This window comes from Maniola jurtina, chromosome 22 (genome assembly GCF_905333055.1).
Source record: "Maniola jurtina chromosome 22, ilManJurt1.1, whole genome shotgun sequence".
NCBI lineage: Eukaryota > Metazoa > Arthropoda > Insecta > Lepidoptera > Nymphalidae > Maniola > Maniola jurtina.
Window position 1 is genome coordinate 7928925 of NC_060050.1, and position 20201 is coordinate 7949125.

Consider the following 20201-nt stretch of genomic DNA (forward strand, 5'->3'; position numbering starts at 1 on the left):
TCCTAAAAGCTAGTTAGTAGCTATTAAAAAATACCTACTGAAATCCACAGTTTCTCATAGTTTGGGTGTATGTGGCAGGATTTGGAAACTCACCGCATTACAATTCCAAGAAAATTTCTACCATCACATGATTAACTAGCTTATATCCACGACTTCGTTCCTGTGGACTGTACTTTCAAAAATTCTTTCTTAGCAGATTTCTACCTTTTGATAGCTACCTGTATGCCCAGCCTGATCCATATAGTAGTTTGAGCTGTGCGTTTATAGATCAGACAGTCAGTCCCCTTTTCTTCTTATACTTTTAATAAATAGATGAAAAGCGGTCAAGAGTCACAACCCTCAGTAATGAGAAATAAAGAAAGAGAGCGAAAGAGAGATATACAAGTTTTAGTGGCAACCCTAGTAATATAATCCCAATGAAACCGTCTCCAAACAGGCTTAACCTTTTTAACACTAATTGATTAGACGCTAATCCCTTCAATAAAGACGCCTAATGAGAAAACGTTACCTTCGCTAATTTTCCCTAACCCTATCGATTCGATTAATCCAATAAAACAATATCGGAACTAGGGAAGGCCTGAACTAGCTGGGTCGTTCCATTGTCCGTTAATTAACAATTTCATGAGCGAACGGAACTGAAGATTACTCGCCTTCGCATATACTGTCACCTGCGTTAATGGCAAATAGATACTCGTAAAATGAGCCTGATCTTACAAGCTTATTGCTCGTTTAATTAATCAAATTAAGATAGTAAACGTTGCGCTTAATATATCTATAGCAAAACGATAACGTTATATTATATTACGTTATAAATATGTAGATCGAACGTTAACCAGTGACGTTCTCTACGCATGTATCACCCATTTCTTATTTTTTATTAATAAACTATCTATTGACGGTTGATTGATTGATTCGATTGGTCTAATGAAATAATATCGAAGCTAAGCTAGGGAAGACTCGTACTGGCTGGATTGGTTCATTGTCTTTATCTTTAAATTAATTAAATTAAGATGATAAAAACTCGCCTGATCGATTATTTATGAAATAGAAATGTTATAAAACTGTAGAAAAGTTATTGCTTAATTGTATACTTAATAATAATTAATTTAGAGAGAGAATAAAGAAGACGAAATTACGCTAAGTATAATATAATTAAGTTATTAATTAAGTAGTTAATTAAGTGAAATAAAAACAAACCAATGATTTCGAATAATATATAAGCTTATATCGACACTAGGGAGAGCTCAAGGCAGTATTGATAAATCACACTAATATTATAAAGGAGAAAGTTTGTATGTGTGTGTGTGTGTGTGTGTGTGTGTGTGTGTGTGTATGTTTGTTACTCCTTCACGCAAAAACTACTGGACGGATTGGGCTGAAATTTAGAATGGAGATAGATTATACCCTGGATTAGCACATAGGCTACTTTTTATCCCGGAAAATCAAAGAGTTCCCACGGGACTTTTAAAAAACCTACATCCACGCGAACGAAGTCGCGGGTATCAGCTAGTAAATAATAAATGACAATTTCATAATAAGTAAACTAGGGGCCATCACCTGTGTTGATGGCAAATAGATCCTCGTAAAATGGCCTCATTTTATACGGGTGTTGTGCTCGTTTAATTAATCAAATTAATAGTAAACACCAGCGCTTATTGGTTCTATAAAATGAAATGATCACGATCAAATGCTAACGTTATAAAACGATTGTAACGTTATTGCTAATACCATTTACCGCACAGGGTTAACACATGCGTTTTTTATTCAAAATACAATTAAGGTTTCATTATAAATACCTAAGGCATGGTTTAAACACGTATAAGCCGTCTTCTCGTGTCACGCACGAGTTTTTTACCAACTTCAAAAAAAGGTTCTGGATTCGACTATGTTTTTTTTTGTATGTGTGTTACGCGATTACTCCGCCAAATATGAACCGATTTTGATAATATTTTTTTGCTTGGTAGGTCATTATTACTTCCGATTCTTTTTTTCCTTTACATTTTAGTTTGGTGAAGATCTGATGAATATCTTCGTAGATAGAGAACAGAACTCTTCAATGGATAAGAGCAAATTGCTCGCGATCGGTGTAAAAGCTTATTAAACAGTAAGTTTTTTACCAGATAGAGAACATTTTAATACAGTGCGGCTACTAAAAATTGTAAAATTTAAATAAAAACCGACTTCAATAACCACAAACCTTAAAAAGTAAAAAGTTATTATATTATTACTGAATATAGTATGTATACAAGAGTAAATGTACCTACTTCTATACTAACATTTTTCGGAGTCGGTGCTAACGAGGACGGCCTATAGGATTAAAATTCCCAAATCACCGTCATTGTGATCGCCCAACCAGGAAACCTGGCGTTCTGCCACCTGAGGCGTAACTCTGTAATCGATCGCCAACCCTTGGCCGGATTAAGGGCAGTGATTATATAGACCCAAACGGATTAAATGTTACTCAATTTTACGGACGGTGCCTACCTATAAATATACCAGCTTATGTCTGATTGTTACAGTATAAGTAGGATGACGAGATTCGTGTGGCCTAGTAGTATTTACGACAGATGTTGGTAAAGTAACTCTTACCAATGCTATGATTGGATCGGTCACGTAACTTTTCTGAGGTATGGGAAATAAGTTAAAATAGCAAATCACTATAAAATGATAGATGAATCTCCATACTTCCATACTAATATTATAAATGCAAAAGTGTGTCTGTCTGCCTGTCTGTCTGTCTGCTACCTTTCCACGGCCCAACAGTTTAACCGATGCTGACGAAATTTGGTACAGGGCTATCTTATATCCCGGGGACGGACATAGGCTTCTTTTTATCCCGAAAAATCAAAGAGTTCCCATGGGATTCCTAAACACCCATCCGCTTAACCGATTTGTATGAAATTTGGTACCGAGGTAGCTTGCGTCCCTGTAATTGACATAGGCATTTTATCCCGGAAAATCAAACAGTTCCCACGGGATCTTTAGAAACCTAAATCCTCGCGGACGAATTCTCGGGCATCCTCTAGTGGGAAATAAATAGCAAATCACTATAAAGTGATAAATTAATATTCATAACAAATTGATTTGCTAAAATTTCCACCCTATCTACAATTTATTAAGTGCAGATTTCACCAACGTCGAGTGAAGTTTAACCGAGGAATAAATTGGACGTAATGACAGTTTTTGTATAGAAAATCTGCCAAAATATCAGAATTATTCTCTGATAAGATTTATTTTACGTTGTTGAAATCGGGCCTTAGTAAAGTATTTTAAGATGTATCAAATTAAAAAATATATAAGTAGGTATCGTTGGAAAATGAAAATAAATGTCTCTTTCTCGTTTATTGTAATCGTATCGTTGGTGAGGCGGGAGGGCCGCCGCTCGGGACAGCTGCACAGAATGCGATTTGCGTCACATCCACGTTGGCAGCCGCTGCAAATTGCTGGCGACACCGCCTAGCAAGAAACGACATACCTACTTACCTTATGCCTTCATAATAATTTTATTTATTTAACCTTAAGTAAGTAGGTTAAACTGATATGTTAACTTTTTAACATTTACCTAATTCCTAACTAATTCTCTCCGAGGCCCTAGTGTGACTTAACGTAAGTTAAACTAACGTGACATGAGCGATTAAGTATGGTTTTAGTAAAGCTGTCAATTAGTAGCAGTAGACGGGTTAAACGTTTTATTTTGACATCTGTAAGTACTTACTGGCGATAAATATAACTGGATCTCGGGCAAGAGATGAAAATACAAGTACCACTACACGTACCATGCCTCTAACTCTGACCACGTAGATACACTCTTACCACGAGTAGATATCTCTTACTGCTTGTGCTACGAGTGTCCACGATATGATATGGCACAGGCAATAAGCCCTCAACCCTAAAAATTAGCTCAACCTCTATATGAGAACACAGAACAGAGTTCAAGTAGATAATTGTTTATTTATCATTTGTTATTTCACTTTCTTTTGGACAGTGATAGGTTAAAATGTCAGCGTCGTATTCAGGAAGTCAAGAATTCGATACCGGGCACCCATCAGTATGTCACTTGCTTTAACGATGAAGGAAAACATTTTGAGGAAGCTTGCATGCCTGAGAATTCTCCCTAATGTTTTCAAAAGTATGTGGTCTGCCAATCCGCATTGGGGCAGTGTGGCGAACTATGTCCTAAATCTTTCTTATTCTGAAAGGAAAACCGTGCTCAATTGTGGGCCCTTACCTTCCTACCTTAGTGATAATAGCAAAGGCTAAAACAGAAAAGTATGGTACCAAATAAAAGAAAAAAATTAACCATTAAATACATTTTAATTGATAACTATCTCATACTTACATACTAAAATAGTACACATAAATTATAAATACAATATTATTAGCTATGCCTTATAATAAATTGCAATATAAAAGTAAATTCATATAAAATAAATTTGAAAATACTTAAATACTTATATAAAGATCACACTGACTAGATTGCCACACCCCTCGTCTGTTTGAACATTTTCTGACGATTATAACATCAATTAATTGTTTTTAAAACATATAACTATATTAAATATGATAAATTAATTTATTATTAATTTATTAATTTATAAACAATTAGGTTTTAGATAAAATACAATAATAATATGATATTTTACTATAGTAATTGCTATATAATTAATTTGTAAATAAATAAGATTTTTTTTAATATAAATTATAAAATATAATATCCATTAGTATGATGTCAGTATATAATATCTAACACTAAGTTGACGATAGAAATTATTAAAAAAAGTTAATGAAAAGTTTGCGAGGAGTAACGTAAAAAAAAAACTTCCCCCAGAATTTTATTATAAGATCTCAAGGGGAATATACATAATTATTATAACAATCAGTGATGTTATAAATCGTCAGTAATGATTTCCATTGTTTTGGTTAATCACAAACACAAACCAGGACAATTATTATCGGGTACTGAGTTATTAAAATATTATAGGAACCCGTTGATCGGAATTTTGTTAATCTGTTAGGTATTTGTTAGTATAATGGGTATAATTTTATATATTTATGATATATTATATTTTAAAAATACAGATCAGTAATATGAAACAAATACATATTATATAGCAGATATTAATAAATATAGGTATGTGATAAAAATAAGGAATACTTGTAATATAATACAAAATATAAAAAAGATTAATTTTGTTAGTGATAATTCATTTATAAAAGCTATACTTACATAATAATAAAAGGGAATTAATAACGCAATTAAATTTTATTATTATTTTGTCAAATAAGAATAAATTTACATTCATATGGTAACTTTTAATTTTACATGTAATTTTATTTATCTAAATAAACTATTTTCTTAATCTAAATATAAATCGATAGGTAATTTAGTTAATTAAAAATAAATCTTAATTAATCTTTGGTGATTAGCCGTATTCCTTTTTAAATGAGCTTTATTAGTATGATCACAATTTAAGCACGTTAAAATAATCTTAATAATTAACTATCTAATAAATAAGAGAATTAATTAATATTTTTATTTATAACAATAAGTTAAACAAAGTATTTTATGCCTTGTAAATATACATTTAGCTCGTTAATTTCCCGCGAAAAAATCTATAGTATAATTATTATAAAAACATAGATTTTTAAAAATATTTTCACTTTTCGTGTTTACGAAATGAATAGTTATTTGATCATTATAATATAGTTAGTTACGTTGATTCATTTAGGTAAAGGTAAACCGGTTTTAACAATACATACTTATTTTATAATCAAAAATTATTCTAATAAGTTATACACTTCAAATATATCAAATATTAAACCATAATAATATTATATTTAATTTGATATTATATCGTATATTATACGATATATTTCATAATTGTGATAAAATTTATGTTGCGAGCAAACACTTCGTGGTGTTTGCGAATACGAGAAAAATGATAAATAATAATATTTTTTATTATCATTGTTTTCTTAATTTCAGATTACTGCGTCTCCTGGGTCCCGGTGATAACCTGCAGTACTTTGAAAGCCTTTGACTGCCGTGGCGGACCTTCCTGCGTAATTTTGTGATATATCACTCTGAAATTGACGACAAATTATAAATTCTTGATGTTATTAATGATAATACATTTAATACATAAGGCTTAATAAAATCAAAAAGTTCGTGACTTCCGGTCTTAAAAATTTACTCAAGAAGTAATGGGATATCTTAGATTGCGCTTCCTTTAGCGTATTTCAAGATTTTATGTGAATACCTCAGGGTAAACTTATATTTATTTTGTCAATTTGTAGGAAATAATATATTCGGATAAGTATTTATCGGATTTTTATACGGATTTTTTTATCCCCATAAAATTACCGCTATAGGTACAACATCAATTTTTTACATATACATAAAAGGAATTATATAAATTGTATGGTTCAAAAATGGTATTAAAAAAAATAACATCAATAAACTACAATTTCAAAAGCCAATCTAAAATACTTAGTTAAAACGTCACAATATTTAAAGCCAACCATTATTTTGAACGCTAAAAACTAGAAAACAACTCTGAAGCGTCAACGCAATGTTGAAATTTGAATCAAATTAAAGATAAAATTAATAATGAAATAGATATTTAGCAGCTAGTTACACATAGAAGAGCGTAAATTGGTTAAATGAGTGAAGTAAACAGAATTAGAGCGTTCGCAAAGCGTAATGATGCTAATTATAGCAAGTACCAGACTGAATCACGAAGAAGCGGTGCAATATAAAAAATGTTTACTTTGAACAGTGCAAACAGCTCCCTTAATACCGCCCACCGAAGCTGAAAATTATAACATTTTGATTTTCCTTATGATAACGTCGCTGAATTTTACTTCGAGCTTGATTGATATGAAAAAGGGGGTTTCTTAAATAATCTTAACTCAAATTTTCGTCTCTATCAGGTTTTTCCATCTACCTTTCAGCAATTTATCCATTAGTTATCGTGATAAGTATTATACTTCCTTTTCACCAGCTGTAGTTAACGAATCGAATCGTCGACTCTACTTACCATGTACCCAAATTATTTTCATAAACGAAACACATTTTTGATGTGTTTAGATTTAGTCATTGTAAATCTGACCAAAAAATCATTCGTCATAGATGTCATAGATCTAACTAGTGATTTGAAATATATATTTAGATATTATTTCCTAAAAGCTAGGATAAAAAGTAGATACGAACCTTTTGTTTGCCCCACCACTGCCAGTCCCTTCGATTTGTATTGGAATTATTCGCGTCTTTGGTTGACTGTCCTGACTACTCTGGTATCGGGTGTTCAACGTTGGCAAATCAGGCTGATTTTGGTTGTCGTCCGTTCTAACAAGTTGAGGAGACAAAACTCTCATTATGCGCTGAGTTGGTTGAGAATAAGGCGCCTGGGTACCATTCTGTGAATCGGGATTTTGCTTCATATCAATGACAATCCTCAAATGTGGTTGGTTTCCTCCTTGCATACCCGAATTTCTTGTATCTGTGCTTGAAACTTCCATTTGAATTGGAATGATTCTTCCTTGATTACCGTCTCGCGGAAGACTTTTTCTGTTTTCTGAAGGAAGCGTCGACCAGTTTGGTTGCGCCTGTTGCTGGTGTTTAGGCGGACTTACAAATTCACGTGCACCTCGTTGCATTTCATTACTTTTCCTTACCCACTCTGGCTCTTGATTTGTCTCTCTTGGTGGAGTGTATAACTCTCTTTGTGCACTTTCTTTACCTTCCAACGGTCTCTGGCACCAGACTGGAGGCGGCGTTTTTGTCTTTTCCTTTTGTGTTTTGACCCACGGTGGTATCGACTTCGGACTATCAGGACAATAATACACAGGTTCTTGGTTAACGTAGACTGCTTCTTTCTGTGGCTGGGCGTTACTATAGTTGGGTTGACTTGTTTGTTTCTTTGGCGATACTGGCATCGTTATAGATGACTGATATCTGGTTTCTGGAGGCGTTGTAGGAGCCACTGATCTTCCTGTATTTTCTTGCCCCCGCAGTGATGTGGTTTCTGCCACCCTGTTATTGTTAGTTTCCTGGGAAACCCATGGTGGAGTGTATTGTTGTTGGTTGCTAGCTTGGTTAGGCATATTTCTGCTCTCTTGTTTCCAAGGTGGAGTATAGTTGCTTTCAGTCTGGTTATTGTTTGCATCTTGTGCTTTCCACGCAGGTCTCTGCGGCTGTTGTTGATTCACGTTCGTATTATTATAAGCCGTCTGTTGGTTTTCGCGCGGATGTCTGTTTAGGGTACTAGTTCGCCATGGTGCTGTAGGTGCCTCAGTGTTTGGACTGTGCTGGGTTTCTTTAACATTGTTAGGTGTACTGTTGTTGTAATTATTTTGGGCACTATTTTGATAGTTTTCTTGACTTCTTTGACCGGCTCTAGGTAGGGTATGGAACCCTGTATTGTTAGGTGTTGCTGGTGCTGGTTGGTTGTAACTTGGAACATTTTGTTTGAGAGCCGGTGAAAATGGTCCACGATTTGTTTGCGGTGTCTGTGGACTATTGTTACTATACACAGGAGAATCTCTTTTGTCGGGTTGCTTCCAATGGTTATTAGGACTAGGCGAATAAGGTGAACCAGTGCTGACAGGCGTTTGGTTACCGAAAGGTTGAGGACTTTTATTAAATTGTGAATCTTGTCTTACTAGCAATTCTCGAGTTTGCGGTGGTCCATTTGTGTTTGGTGACGCATTTTTTTGATGAGCATATTGTGCCTCAGGCCTGTGGATTGGACTGTCGGGAGATTGATTCTGATTTCCATAAGGATAATTCTGTCGTTGAACATTGTTTTGTGGAGAATAGTTCTGGGGAGCATTTTGTGCTGGCATTTTGACGGTTAATGGTACTGGTGCTCTTTCGGTGAATTTGGGAACAGGGCCCATACGCTGCATTTGTGCCTGTTCAGTTTCCCAATGGTATGGGCTGTTTGTTTTCCTAAGCATACCAATTGGATTTTCAGGGATTACGATTTCTGGTCTCTCCCCTAATGGGACAGTTTTTGGGGATTTGTTATCAGGTGCCTGTATCACAAGAGGTGGGGGAGGAGGTGGCGCCGGTATTTTCATTGGTGGTGGAGGTGGTGGGGCTGGACCGCCTGGTCCATATGATTGATAGTTATTATTGGGTTGTTGCTGGCTATATGCCTGTTCGTGTTCTTCCTGAGAGCGTTGTCGTGCCATCCTTCTTGCCATACTCGGTGTTTTAATTTGGGATAGATCCAGACCACCTGGGGTATATGTGAATGGTTTCTTATCCTTTGTCATCATAGCGTTCTGTATACATGCTGGTGGCTCAACTCCTCCCATCGGCTGTAATTTAAGAAATTAAGAAAATTAATCCATTGCCGAAGCAAAAACTGTAACTTTTCAGTAATATTGGTAATATGTACTTTCAATAGGTAGGAAAAAAATCACTATTTCGTCTTCGAAAAAGAATCACAGAACAGCTGAATTTTTTTTTAATGCATTTCGCAGCTACTGATATAAAGTTCTGCCATCCATTACTATACTAAGTAATATTATAAAATGCGAAAGTGTCTGTTACGTTTTCACGCGCCTTCCATTAGGTAAACCGATTTTGACGAAATTTGGCTCCCGAGGGGTTTTAAAAACTTAATTCCATGCGGACGAATTCGTGGTGATGCCCACGAAAAAGATTAAAGAAATTATCTACCAAATAACCTGTGCACAGCCATAGATCGGTTATTTATCAGTAAAACAAAAAAAAACAAGGTTTGTTTAAGCAGTGAACACTCACATTAACTTGTGTTTTCCCGTAGTTCGGGATCCGGCCGATGTGTCCAGGCGGCGCGGGTCCGTATCTGGAAACGGTCCAAATATCACGTTATTTTTACACTATGACAACATCGATGCGGAGACAAACAACACAGCGGCCATTGTTGACCCATTCCGCTTTAGCCGGGCCACGGAAAAATGTCCGTCCACCAAAAATTCCAGTCAGTTTTGATTTTACTGTCAACAAAACTTTGGATAGGTACATACACGATGTTCTATTCTAGACACCCATGGATACCAGTGACATGCAGGTCATAGAGGCATAAATACACTGCTTACCCTATTTTAAACAGCTTTATTATTCATTTTACATTAGGTATGAATTTATGATCTGCCAGTAAATATTACGTCACCTACCTAACCATTGCCTACACTGGCTTCAAACCCTGTATACCCTATGTACACGACACTGCTGAGAGCATACAGCGTTAGAGAAACCCCCAACCATTTTATGATTAATGGGAAAGGGATCACGACCCTTAGCGATAACATAAGGAGGTAGAGATATTAATTACCTAGGGAGTAAAAAGGTAGAAGAGATAGCTCCCTTCTTTAGCAACGATTTATCGTAAACTGCATAGAAAGCCATAATAAGAGTAGATAGGAGTTTTATTACATCCATATACCCAGAATAACCCGCTTCTATCTAAGACATCGTCACTGAACACTAGGTGAGATTGCAGCCAAGGAAAAGACAGTCGTTAAAAATAAGTGTTTAATACAATAACAAGCTTCAGCTGATCCTCGAAAATTCTGTCCACCAAAAATTCCACCGTTTTAACTTTATTGTCAGCAAAACTTTGGATGATAAATATTTCATGTTAGACAAATAGGTATTTTTAATTCCCGAACTTTACAAGGCATATATTTTCATCAAATATTATACGTTATTTTTTGTAAAATATTGGACAGATAGAAAATGAAATGTGGCTTTTTTCAATATTTAAGTTGTCACTTTTTGTGGTCGCCGAACTAAAAAAAATATTATTTACAAAGCTTCTGCTTTGCTTGTAATGTTACGATATTGCACACGTCTGGTACAATGTAATTATTACTTCCTGTATGTATCCTACACAACATACTTTTACGTATAAGTATGAAAGGAAAAGCTGACTGACTGACTGACTGAGACTGACACACAGCTCAAACTACTGGAGGGATCGGGCTCAAATTTGGCATGCATATATATCTATTGTGATGTAAGCAACCATTAAGAAAGAAAAAAAAAAAAATTTTTTTTGAAAATTCAACCCGTATAAGGATTTGAAATATTGTAGTCCACACAGAATAATTATATTATTAATATACTGCCAATATTATAAATCATGTTGTTAATCAACTACTTAATCAACCAAAATACGTTAATTTGAGAAAACAAATTAATCTATCGGTTCTTTTTAAAAACCTAAAACCAAGGTTAGTAAGTAGTAAACATACGAATATAATTTATTCGAATGAGTTTTTCAGGATGTTTTCCATGAGTAAATTGAAAACACATATTATTATTGGAAAGTATACAGTTTTCAGTTCTAGAAATAAAGTAGAGTTATTGATAGAGTACAAATATCTTAACAGTTCATAATAAGAGCAAAATTTGGCAACTTTTAGAAGCTTTTTATGTGAAAGCCACAAACACAATAACTTTAAAATGTTTCAGTATGTGTTTTTTGAATTTTTAATCTTAAAATACCTAATTGTTTTTTGCTATAGTAATTTATTTTTAAAAGTCAAAAACTTACTATGAAATTAGTAATTTGGTTTTTAGATCCAGTAGCGATGACAGAGAGTGTCATCTGTTTTTCGTTACATTACAATGAAAATAAATCCATCCTCATATTCTTGAACCACCTCTCTCGTATTATGTACACCGATATTCATTTCATTATTTCAAACTTATAACAAAGTGTGACATTTCTTGGCACGAGACCCCATGCGAAAGACACATTAAAGTCTAGATATTTTAATATTATAAATGTTAGCCAAACATGTATTAGTCACACGTGTAAATATATTATTATTTCTATTTTAAAACTGATTTACACAACAACGTAGGCGCTCGAATCTACTTATATCGAGTCACGTAAACTCATTCTAAGTTTGAGATTCAGTGTAAGTTAACGAAGACACAGGTGAAACATGGGTGAAACAGAGCGTGGAGGAAACTTTCAAGTTAACGTTACAGTTACATGACAGCCGGTTAAAGTTAGGTTACGGTTAAAGATCGTCAATAAATGAATGAGAGCAAAATGGTTTAAATCAGCAATTTTAAAACTTTAACCTAAATCATATAAGTATGTATTGTGCTACTCACTTTTTTTTATTGCAAGTCAAAGTTTAAAGCTAACCGTAACGTAATTTTAACCACCTGTCATGCAACAGGTTTTTAGTATGAATACGTAGTAATAGTTAGTATTTTGCATATCAGGAATTTCCACATCCATGGTATTTTGTGATATACAGCCAGTATCATCTATCTACTAGTGTTTTAATTCGATGTTTCGATGAAAATTAGTTTCTTGGGTTAAAAACTGCGATCAATCTGGTGTTAAGGGATGATGCAGTCTAAGGTGTAAAGGGGTTTGTCAGTTTTAATTAAACCCGTAGGTACGCCTAACCAGTTTTTACGGAGCACAGTTCCGAGACGCTGAAATTACTTTGGTTTGGCGGCACACTATTAAAATTAAAAATGTACTAATAGGTACTCACCCGTTCGCGGCCATGTCTGTATGATGATCGTATTGTATGCAGCCTCAGTGACTCCAACTGGAATGAGATCATAGCCTGTATTAGCTGTGATTCGGTAAACGCTCTTCACTTCATCACCTGCTCGGGATGCAATTTCTCAAACTAATGCCCGCTTTTCACTCGCATGCGAATCGCGGCGCGAAACAAAAGTGTGGATGGTTGTTTCGCACCGTTGTAAATAGTCATAACGTATAAATAGTCATAATCATCATCATTGTTATCAACCCAATTGTTAAGCACGGGTCTCCTCCCAGAATGAAAGGTGTTAAAGGATATTCAATTGTTTAAAACACACATAATATCTCCAAAAGTTAGAGTTGTGTACCTGGGATTGAACCCTAAACATCTTAAATACACGAGTCCTAGAATGCAATAGATCTAGTAAGGATTCTGGTTTTACGCACCCATATATTATTTTATAATTTACTAGAGGATACCCGCGACTTCGTCCGCGTGGATTTAGGTTTTAATGATCCCGTGGGAATTGATTTTGCGGGATAAAATGCCTATGTCAATTACAGGGACGCAAGCTACCTCAGTACCGAATTTCATACAAATCGGTTAAGCGGATGGGTTTTTAGGAATCCCGTGGAAACTCTTTGATTTCCCGGGATAAAAAGTAGCCTAAGTCCGTCCTTGGGATATAAGCTAACCCTGTACCAAATTTCGTCAGAATCGGTTAAGCTGTTGGGCCGTGAAAAGGTAGCAGACAGACAGACTGACAGAGAGACATACAGACAGACAGACAGACACACTTTCGCATTTATAATATTAATAAATATGGATTTACCTATACTTAGTGCTTACTCTTACATGTAAAAGAAGAAACTGACTGACTGACAGCCTCTGGGTCCAGAAACCTGAGATTTTGCATGTAGGTTTCCTTCTACTCCCGTTAAAAAAGAATTTCAGGAAAGAAATTCCACAAGAGAAAGCCCGGGACGGGTCAGCTGGTCATAGCAAAATACTAGTTTTTCTATTGATGCCACAGATGGAATGCGAAGGCAGAATTTGGCACTCTTACGATAATTATAGGCGATGGCGAGAAGCCAACATAATTTTAGCTCTACTACGCCTTACCATTCCACAGCGGGATCTATAAATTTCCTTTTTTCCTAACATTTGCGTTCACTAATTCATTTGCGGAAAAGCTTAATTGATGGGTAAATATTATTTACAGCTACAAATGTGATAAATAAACAAGTGTAAATTAAAAATTTATAGCACCCCCAACAAGGGAAGGTTACAGTAACTAGAAAAGAACTTTCAAACGGCTAAACCGATTTTCTTGGATTATATAGCTAAGAACACTCTCGATCAAGCCACCTTTCAAACAAAAAAAAAACTAAATTAACATAGGTTCATTAGTTTAAGAGCTGGATGCCACAGACAGATTCACAGATACACGTCAAACTTATAACACCCCTCTTTTTGAGTCGGGGGTTAAAAATAGCTATTACACCCGCCGCAGCTTCAATTATTGCATCTACCTATCTTTTGATACTGGTTTCACTTGCGCCAGTTTCGTCTTAGGGTCAAGGAGTATCTCCAGTTTTAAGGTTTAATTTTTATTTTTACAGTTTAATTTTTATTGTATAGCTATAAGTTAACTCAGTGCCCGGTTAAACCAACTGTGATTTTTGTGGCACTAAATGTAACAAAAACTTTCCGTATATTTTTTAAGTTAATGAATATAAATAAAATAAAACAAAATAAATAGTTTTTCATTTCTGTTTTTGGGTATTTTCAACAATTTTTTTGCTCTGTTTTGCTGGTGAGGCTGATGACCTTTCTGATTTGACGATAGTAATTAGCTCAAATATCGATTAATTCTCAAATTAGTTGATACTAGGGTCACCACAGATTTAAAATTTCTGTGAGAGTCACCTTATCCACCTTAAAGTTGAAGGTCTCCTGGTTTTGCGTGCCCTTCAAACGTCACCAAACAAGGAAGAACCCTTTCCATTGCAACTCATATCAATCAGTGAAGAATTCTTGAATCGCAACGTGACCTTAGTAATGTATTGTGGGAGCAAGTGCGCGTATTTAGATTTGACGATTGATTTATTACGGATAAAAAGAACAGACTCAGTAGAAACTAGAAGTGCATTCTTCTAGGAATAGGCAAATGTGATGCGACTGATGTCGGGAATACGGTAGCGTCACAGAGTACTAGCGTGTCGAGACTCGTGTTGTGTCGTGACGCGTCAGAAACATATTATAGGTTTCATACATTTAGTACGGTTAGAGAAAGACACGACACAAGACGTCACGACATGCCACATCCACTCTAATGTGTCTCTAACCATCAAATAAATGTGTTCAGAAACCGATGTGCTTCTGACCATTGATATATTTCCGGCTTCAGGGCAGATTCACATTGACAGCGAATTGAAGCGAATTCTCATTCATTCTCTACAAAGTAACGCATTAAAGTCGCGCATTGCGCTCTTCGTATGTTGTGGTGTTAGAGGTCAACATTTTTGTATGAATAATTTTCTGTCCATGTGAATCGACCCTTAGTCTTCATCATTAGACCCTCAATAGCTCAAAGGCAAGCGAGCGTACTGTATCCAAAAAGTCGATGGTTAAAACCCCAAAAACCCTGAGAGGTCCACGTTGCATTACCTAATATCGTATCCAGTCCTAGAGCACAAACTTTATAGCTTTTTATTGTTCACTTGGAGGGAAAAATGAATATTTTACATGACATATTGTTTACAAAATAACAAGCATATACAATTATACATGGCAATAGCCAGTTATAGTTAATACCTACGAATTTATTACGATATTATTATTGGACAAAACAAAAAGAACGATATTCGCAATGTAACTTCCTTTCCGTCTAAAATTCCTTTAGAGTAACGTCACTTCAACTTTAAGGTCAGAATTGATGAGGTTTTTATTTATTATGATACTGATTTATACCAATTTACCGGAATGCTGATATAAATTAACTTATTTTTATAAATAAGTTAAGGGTACATAATTATCTACCTCTTATAATTTTTGTAATTCGAATAAGTGAGTAGGTAGATACATCGATTCAATGAAATTCGATTTTATTAAAACATGGCCCAATTTTTAAAATAAATTGGTCTATAACATAATATCATAAATATTAAGTAAGGTATTTTTTATTCCAATACAAATTATTCCTTGACTTGACTGCGATCTTGGCAGTTTGTTAGTCTCAGGTGCTAAGAAGCCACGGCCGAAGCCTACTACCAGACCGAATCAGAGACAATTTATGAAAAAAAAAAAAAAACAAATTACCATGCCAGAATTTTGACTCAGGGCCTCCATTTATAAGACTACACCGCTCGCCACTGTCCTAGTAGAGAGGTCTCGTTAATATTTCGGTAATGTAGTAATCCTTCATTTAATTGGATTAGTGATACTGATTAATTCGTTACGCTACTTGTAAGGATTTTATAAGAGGAATTTCTAAGCGCTTTGCTCAGCCATAGAATAGGTACTTACTTAATAAAAATACTCGAAGATAGAAACGCCCCAAGCCTAACTTAGATTGACTCTACCACTGATTAGGGAATTTCCGTTATCACAAGTATATCAACAGAGCCCATAGATAACGGAAATTCCAGGCATATTACAGGGAACCGCTTGGCTAAAATCACACGTGATGGAAAGTTATATTGTGACCTAAGAAGGGAGCGTTTACCTAGAAGATGCCTATTCACTCTTGTCTTAAAGATAGCTGGATTGTATTTGGTAGGAAACAGTTTGAAGAAGATGGAATGTCGAAGACATAAGGATGGAAACTCGCCCGACGTCTTGCGGTTCGGTGGTAAAATGTTGCAGGACGGAAAAGATCGAAAAGTTTCTGAGCACACTCTCCGAAATCACACTATGTGTGTGTGTGTGTATGTTTGTTACTCCTTCACGCTAAAACTACTGGACGGATTGGGCTGAAATTTAGAATAGAGATAGATTATGGATTAACACATAGGCTACTTTTATCCCGGAAAATCAAAGAGTTCTCACGGGATTTTAAAAAAACTACATCCACGCGAACAAAGTCGCGGGCATCAGCTAGTATATCATATAAAACATCGATAAACCGACGACCCATCACGGCGATACCTGTTATGATATCACATTTCGAGCCTAATCGACAGAAAGATTAAAATAAAGATATAGCTGAAACAGCCTACACCCACTAAACTTCGCAGGCACAAAACGCTTTTAGAACTCTGAAAAGTTACGCTATGCATGCCTGGGATCGAACCTCAGACCTCAAAATAAAAGGCCGACGTCTATCGCCGTTTTTTTACGGCATGAAGTATGAAAATCCAATCCAATCCTATCAAAAGTACTGAGACGTTTATGTTCAGCAGTGGGAATGCATTGGTTAGGCAACAAGCAACAATTTATGTGGCAACGATGCATGACCTAAATACCCAAGAGAACGCAGTGTAATATTATGAACTCAAATATATATTATAACAAATTATCTAATATATATTATATTAGCTGATGCCCGCGACTTCGTTCGCGTGGATGAAGGTTTTTTAAAAATCTCCTGGGAACTCTTTGATTTTCCGGGATAAAAAGTAGCCTATGTGCTAATCCAGGGTATAATCTATCTCCATCCTAAATTTCAGCCAAATCCGTCCAGTAGTTTTTGCGTGAAGGAGTAACAAACATACACACACACACACACACACACATACAAACTTTCACCTTTATAATATTAGTGTGATTATTTATATTGTATAGAAATGTTTCAGTTAGAGCTAAAAAGTATGCAAGTCCAGCAAATATCTATAACACCTAAACACAGACATGCTCTACATGTTGTTTACCTTTAACATATTTGTGCAATGAGTATCATTTTGTTTTCACGCAAAGGTCGAAATCTTGGCTCAGGTAACCGAGAGCTGGTATTAGTCACGCTTACATCTGTTCAGTCTAGCTTTTGAGAACTGATTCTGGAATATTGGGTCTATTTTTTATTGTTAAGGCTAGGGCTACATGTGTCTGTTTTCATAGTGGGTGTGTAGGACTGGCTTTAGTGTGTAGAACTGGTTTTAGTGTGCATGTTTTTAGAGAGTATGTAAAACTGTCTTGTAGAGTAAGTAAGTACGCACAGGACTAGATACTATTTAAGTACCTAAATAGTGTGAATTCTTTGATTTTCCGGGATAAAAAGTAGCCTATATTCGTCTTCGGGATGCAAGCTATTTCTTTAGCAAGTAGATGGATAATGGCCTGCTGCTGTGGATTTAGGTTTTTAAAAAATTCCCGTGGAAACTCATTTATTTTCCGGGATAAAAGTAGCTTATATCTATCTCGCCAATGCAAGCTATCTCTGTCGGATTCTGTATCGGATCATAATCAGTTAAACAGATGGACCTTCATAAGCTAGCAGAAGAACACTTTTGCATTAATTAGAATGTTAGTATGATTTTTTTATTATTATCAGAGTATTTTATAATAGCAGACATGAATAAAGCGCTGAAAAGTTGCACATTCAAAAGTGTTTAGTTGTGACCAAATTTCATACAAATCGGTTGAGCGGATGGGTCTTTAGGAATCCCGTGGGAACTCTTTGATTTTCCGGGATAAAAAGTAGCCTGTGTCCGTCCCCGGGATATAAGCTAACTCTTAACCTTTCGTCAGAATCGGTTAAACTATTGGACCGTGAAAAGGTAGCAGATAGACAGACACACTTTCGGATTTTTAATATTAGTATGGATAATTTTTTTATTATCAGAGTATGTTATGATAGCAGACATGAATAGCGCTGAAAAGTTGCACATTCATAAGTGTTTAGTTGTAGCCTCGGTGTTAAATCCGAGCTTTGAGTCATACTGCGCGCCATTACTCACGGCTTACGTGTGGAGTCGCGAGTGCTTGTAAGTCAGTATATAATACGCGATGCAATGTTACTGCATCCAAGAATCCTGTTCTTGGATGCAACAGTAGATTTGGCGTAAAATGATAATATGCATGCCTCAATCCCATCAAACACGGCGTTGCTACGGCTAAACGCAAAAATTGTTATTAGGGTTCCGTATCCAAAAAGGTAAAAATATAGCCCTATTATCAGATACGGACATTCATGAATTCAGATAGGGATTCATGAAAACCGCTTTTGGTGACCTATTAACCTTAGGTAGTAATTGTAAGTGGCAGTCCGTGGTGACTTTTATAAACAAGATTCATGTGAAAACTCAGCTTTCCGAGAATTTTCCTGAAGTACAATGTATCTAACATCTCTAGACTACACCAACTCCGATAACGCCTTTCTAAGAAAATATAAATTGAGAAACGGGTGTTAACATATGATTTCTAGCAATCTGAAATTAATTTTGTACAAAGCCCACTAAAGAAACACATCACAGATAAACATTCCGCGAATATCTAAATAACTGTAGATACATGAAAAGCTTTATTCTTGGAACTTTGTCCCGGTAGGTTTTATTTGGACCTAGGTAATACGTACCTACTTAACTATCTTCATATACTTAGTGAAATCAAACGAAAGATTTGTGGATTGTGTGTATATTTTTCTTTTTATGAAAACCTAGATGATGGCCACGACATCTTCCGCGTGGATTTAAGTTTTTTTTAGATTCCCGTGGAAACTCTTTGATTTTCCTGAGTCCGTCTTCGAGATGTAACCTATTTCTGTACCTTTCGTCAAAATCGGTTAAACGGATGTGCCCGGAAAAGCTAGTGGACAGACAGATATACACACTTTCACATTTATAATATTAAAGTATGGAAGACAAAGATTAATGGAAGTATGGATTGGATATACTAGCAGTATTTAGGGATCCATGCATTAACTTCTCGCAATAGAAAGCAGGGTTTTCAGTAAGCAGAGAAAATTCATCGAATTGTAACTTTATGCTTAGGTTTTGTACTGAAATAACTAGCTGACCCATCTACGCTTTGCTCCGGTCTTTTTAAAATTCTTTGTTAATTACGATCTACCAAGTCCATGGATCTCCTTTATTAAATACAGAAAAAAACCTACTTAGGTACTGCAAAATCTCAAGTCTTCAGACCGGTTTAAACTGTTGATATATCAAGCAGTTAGATTTTCCCTATAAATATCTATCATCATACGATCTTCTCACATAGAACCCCGAGTTTCCCGTAAAAATCTTCAACGGTAAAATTTATATGTAATTTGCACATTTAAGGTTTGTATCGTAGACTTTATTCATATACTTAAATTGTTAAGGGTTACTATGACTCACCTAAGGAAAACGGGTAGGTGGGTGAATCCAAATCCAAAGCACTGCACGTTGTGTTTTGTAGGTAAGTTTGAATTTGGTGGGTAACGTTCGTAAACACGATCGCGGTGAGGTGTCGTTCGTTCGGATGCGCTGCCGGGCGCCCGGGCAGTCAGCGATTGAACGGGAGCCGCGGGAGTGGTAGAGATGTGATGATTGCTTATCGACTATCGATTATTATTATTTTATTTAATTATCAGTTAGCCCTTGACTGCAATCTCACTGGTAAGTGATGATGCAGTCTAAGATGGAAGCGGGCTACCTTGGAAGGGGTGTATGGCAGTGTATACCAAACCCATATATCTTTGGTTTCTACGCGGCATCGTACCGAAACGCTAAATCGCTTGGCGACACAGCTTTGTTGGTAGGTAA

General features: G+C 35.6%; 1 protein-coding gene and 1 long non-coding RNA gene across 4 annotated transcripts; one reads left to right on the plus strand and one right to left on the minus strand.

The window, feature by feature from the left end:
* Positions 1-3143: 3143 nt before the first annotated feature.
* Positions 3144-10404, plus strand: LOC123876715. The gene is made up of 3 exons (XR_006798406.1): positions 3144-3264; positions 4266-4269; positions 10395-10404. It is a non-coding gene; the product is annotated as an uncharacterized LOC123876715 (long non-coding RNA).
* Positions 4672-19967, minus strand: LOC123876697 (extensin-like). 3 transcript variants are annotated; one of them, XR_006798400.1, is made up of 6 exons: positions 19794-19967; positions 12520-12576; positions 9776-9839; positions 7214-9327; positions 6727-6812; positions 4672-6084 (listed from the first exon to the last, which is right to left on the minus strand). XR_006798400.1 is itself a non-coding variant. In XM_045923006.1 (6 exons), exons 2-5 carry the CDS (start codon positions 12531-12533, stop codon positions 6794-6796), a joined length of 2211 nt encoding a protein of 736 aa, XP_045778962.1. In that variant the 5' UTR covers positions 12534-12576; positions 19794-19967; the 3' UTR covers positions 4672-6084; positions 6771-6793. The 3 variants fall into 3 exon arrangements, 2 of the variants coding, with proteins under 2 accessions (XP_045778962.1, XP_045778961.1); XM_045923006.1 differs by having other exon boundaries at positions 6771-6812; XM_045923005.1 differs by lacking the exon at positions 6727-6812.
* Between the last annotated feature and the right edge of the window lie 234 nt (positions 19968-20201).